Source organism: Nothoprocta perdicaria, unplaced genomic scaffold (assembly GCF_003342845.1).
Source record: "Nothoprocta perdicaria isolate Ctin4 unplaced genomic scaffold, notPer1 scaffold_743, whole genome shotgun sequence".
Classification (NCBI taxonomy): Eukaryota; Metazoa; Chordata; class Aves; order Tinamiformes; family Tinamidae; genus Nothoprocta; species Nothoprocta perdicaria.
The window spans coordinates 9,774-13,875 of NW_020456025.1; the positions used below are offsets into that span (position 1 = coordinate 9,774).

Below are 4,102 nucleotides of genomic sequence, written 5' to 3' on the forward strand. Positions count from 1 at the left end.
CTCCTGTCATCCTCATTCCCGTGCCCATCCCTGTGCCCATTCCCGTTCCTGTCACCCTCATTCCCATGCCCACGTGTCCCTGTCCCCACGCGTGTCCCGTGCCCACACGTGTCCCATCCCCACACGTGCCCCGTGCCCGCGTGTCCCTGTCCCCACACGTGTCCCATGCCCATGCGTGTCCCGTGCCCGCGTGCCCCGTGCCCACGTGTCCCGTGCCCACGCGTGTCCCCATGCCCGCGTGTCCCCGTGCCCACGTGTCCCGTCCCCACGCGTGCCCCGCGCCCGCGTGTCCCGTGCCCGTGTGTCCCGCGCCCGCGTGCCCCGTGCCCACACGCGTCCCGTCCCCACGCGTGTCCCGTGCCCACGTGTCCCGTCCCCACGCGTGTCCCGTGCCCACGTGTCCCTGTCCCCACGCGTGTCCCGTGCCCACGTGTCCCATCCCCACGCGTGTCCCATCCCCACGCGTGTCCCGTGCCCGCGTGTCCCATGCCCACGTGTCCCATCCCCACGCGTGTCCCGTGCCCACGTGTCCCTGTCCCCACGCGTGCCCCGTGCCCACGTGTCCCATCCCCACGTGTGTCCCATGCCCACGCGTGTCCCGTGCCTGCGTGCCCCGTGCCCGCGTGTCCCTGTCCCCATGCATGTCCCTGTCCCCACGCGTGTCCCGTGCCCACGTGTCCCATCCCCACGCGTGTCCCATCCCCACGCGTGTCCCGTCCCCACGCGTGCCCCGCGCCCGCGTGCCCCGTGCCCACACGTGTCCCTGTCCCCACGCGTGTCCCGTGCCCACGCGTCCCGTCCCCACGCGTGTCCCGTGCCCACGCGTCCCGTCCCCACGCGTGCCCCGCGCCCGCGTGCCCCGTGCCCACGTGTCCCGCGCCCGCGTGCCCCGTGCCCGCGTGTCCCGTGCCCACACGTGTCCCTGTCCCCACGCGTGCCCCGTGCCCACGTGTCCCATCCCCACGCGTGTCCCTGTCCCCACGCGTGCCCCGCGCCCGCGTGCCCCGTGCCCACGTGTCCCTGTCCCCACGCGTGTCCCGTGCCCACGCGTCCCGTCCCCACGCGTGCCCCGCGCCCGCGTGCCCCATGCCCACGTGTCCCGTGCCCACGCGTGCCCCGCGCCCGCGTGTCCCGTGCCCACGCGTGCCCCGCGCCCGCGTGCCCCGTGCCCGCGTGTCCCGTGCCCACGTGTCCCGCGCCCGCGTGCCCCATGCCCACGTGTCCCGTGCCCACGCGTGCCCCGCGCCCGCGTGCCCCGTGCCCACGTGTCCCTGTCCCCACGCGTGTCCCGTGCCCACGTGTCCCGTCCCCACGCGTGTCCCGTGCCCACGTGCCCCGTGCCCGCGCGCCGCGCTCACAGATGCAGCTGCTGCGGGACGAGTCGAGGATGTAGCCCGCGTGGCACAGGCAGGCGAAGCTGCCGCGCGTGTTGCTGCACAGCCCGTTCTGGCACAGCCCCCCGGCCTGGCACTCGTCCACATCTTGGGGGGGGACACGGGGACATGAGGGCGCCCCCATGGACGCCCAGGACCCCCGCGGACCCCCACTCACCCACGCAGGAGCCGTTGGAGCGCTGGAAGCCCTTGGGACAGGGGGAGTCCTGCGGCGCCGGCAGGTGGGCTGCGGGGGGACAGCGGGGGTGAGACCCCCCCCCGGCCCGGCCATGGGACCCCCCCCGGCCATGGGACCCGCCTCTGGCCATGGGACCCCCCTCCAGCCACAGGACCCACCCCCTGGCCATGGGACCCCCGCCTTGGCCATGGGACCCCCCCTCCAGCCATGGGACCCTGGCCCTGGCCATGGGACCCCCCCTGGCCATGGGACCCCACTCCGGTCAAGGGACCCCCCTTCCAGCCATGGGACCCCCACCCCAGCCATGGGACCAGCCCTGTCCATGAGACTCCCCCCGGCCATGGGACCCCCCCCTCCAGCCATGGGACCCCTCCTCCAGCCATGGGACCCCCCTTCTGGCTATGGAACCCCCCCGGCCATAGAACCACCCCCCGTCCATGGGACCCCCCCTCCAGCCATGGGACCCCGCCCTGGCCACGGGACCCCCACCCTGGCCACGGGACCCCCCACCCCGGTCACGCGCCCCCTCCGGCGCGGCGGGGGGCTCACCCGTGTCCCCCTCGCAGGGCTGGCACTCGTGGACGCCCCAGGCGACGCCGGCCCCGCGGCAGCAGATCTCCTGGGTGCGCAGCCCCGGCAGCGGCGAGCTGCACTGCACGGCGGGGACACCGCGTCGGGGGGGGACGTGGGAGCCCCCCCGGGGCCCGTGCGTGGAGCTGCCGTGTCCTCGCACGCACGGCGCCCACTCGCACGCACGCTGCTTGTTTGCATGCATGCTGCTTGCTTGCATGCACGCTGCTCGTTTGCATGCACGTTGCCTGCTTGCAGTGCTTGTTTGCATGCACACTGCCTACTTGCACTCATGATGCTTGTTTGCATGCACGCTGACCACTTGCAGCGCTCGTTTGCATGCACGCTGCCTGCTCGCACACATGGTGCTCGTTTGCATGCACGCTGCCTGCTCGCACAATGCTTGTTTGCAAGCATGCTGCCTGCTTGCACTCGTGGTGCTTGTTTGCATGCATGCTGCCTGCTCGCACGATGCTTGCTCACATGCACGCTGCCTGCTTGCACTCATGGTGCTTGTTTGCATGCACGCTGCCTGCTCACACAGTGCTTGCTTGCATGCACGTGGCCTGCTTGCACTCGTGGTGCTTCTTTGCATGCACGCTGCCTGCTTGCAGTGCTTGTTTGCATGCACGCTGCCTGCTCGCACAATGCTTGTTTGCATGCACGCTGCCTGCTTGCACTCATGGTGCTTGTTTGCATGCATGCTGCCTGCTCGCACGATGCTTGCTTGCATGCACGCTGCCTGCTTGCACACATGGTGCTCATTTGCATGCACGCTGCCTGCTTGCAATGCTTGCTTGCATGCACACTTCCTGCTTGCATGCATGGTGCTTGCTTGCAAGCACGCTGCCTGCTCACACACATGGTGCTCATTTGCATGCACGCTGCCTGCGTGCATGCATGGGGCTTGCTTGCATGCATGCAGCTCAACAGCACATGTGCTGCTTGTTTGCAAAAGTGCGCATGGCAAAAAACACCGTGCACGCAAGAAAGCAGCACGACTGCTTACATGCATGCAGCTCGCATGCATGCACGCAGCTTGCTCGCACGCATGCTGCTCACTTGCATGCCCAGGTCCTTTTAGCATGCATGCTGCTCTCGCACGCGTGCTGCCCACTCGCATGCATGCTGCCCACTCGCATGCCCACAGCCTTTTAGCATGCACGCTGCTCACTTGCACGCATGCTGCTCACTCGCATGCCCAGCACCTTTTAGCATGCACGTTGCTCACTTGCATGCATGCTGCTCATTTGCATGCCCAGGACCTTTTAGCATGCACGTTGCTCACTTGCATGCATGCTGCTCACTCGCATGCCCACGGCCTTTTAGCATGCACGCTGCTCACTTGCACGCATGCTGCTCGCTCGCACGCATACCGCGCACTCACATGCACGTTGCTCACTCACATGCATGCCGCTCACTCGCATGCACGCTGCTCACTTGCATGCCCACAGCCTTTTAGCAAGCATGCTGCTCACTTGCACGCATGCTGCTCACTCGCATGCCCAGCACCTTTTAGCATGCACGCTGCTCACTCGCACGCATGCTGCTCACTCGCGTGCCCAGCACCTTTTAGCATGCACGTTGCTCACTTGCACGCATGCTGCTCACTCGCGTGCCCAGCACCTTTCAGCATGCACGCCGCTCCCTTGCAAGCATGCAGCTCGCTTTGAGCCGCGCGCGCGCCCACCTCCCCGTTGCGGAGCTGCCGGAAGCAGTATCCGTAGCCGGCGCCCTCGCCGTAGCCGGGCACGCGGGGGCTGCTCTGCGCCAGCACGCTGTAGAGGGCGGCGCGGGGGCCCGGGGGGGCGCTGGGGGCCGCCTCCCCCTCGCGCACCCGCTCCACTTGGTGGATGGTGACGGACGCCTCGGGCGGGTGCTGCACGTGCACGCTCACCATGGACGCGGCGCCTGCGGGAAGGATGGGGGGGTCTGCAGGTGCCCCCCCCCCCGAGTCCCC

At 69.0% G+C, this 4,102-nt stretch overlaps 1 protein-coding gene across 1 annotated transcript in view; it reads right to left on the reverse strand.

Moving 5' to 3' along the window:
- The window catches only part of LOC112957621 (latent-transforming growth factor beta-binding protein 4-like), a gene marked incomplete at both ends in the record, with an annotated part of 13,820 nt that extends 9,767 nt beyond the window's left edge, over positions 1 to 4,053 (reverse strand). Inside the window, 4 exons of the mRNA XM_026051335.1 lie at positions 1,359 to 1,481; positions 1,552 to 1,620; positions 2,122 to 2,224; positions 3,833 to 4,053. Of these exons, the coding sequence (XP_025907120.1) occupies positions 1,359 to 1,481; positions 1,552 to 1,620; positions 2,122 to 2,224; positions 3,833 to 4,053 (516 nt within the window). The remainder of the gene's footprint in view (positions 1 to 1,358; positions 1,482 to 1,551; positions 1,621 to 2,121; positions 2,225 to 3,832) is intronic.
- Positions 4,054 to 4,102: the final 49 nt, after the last annotated feature.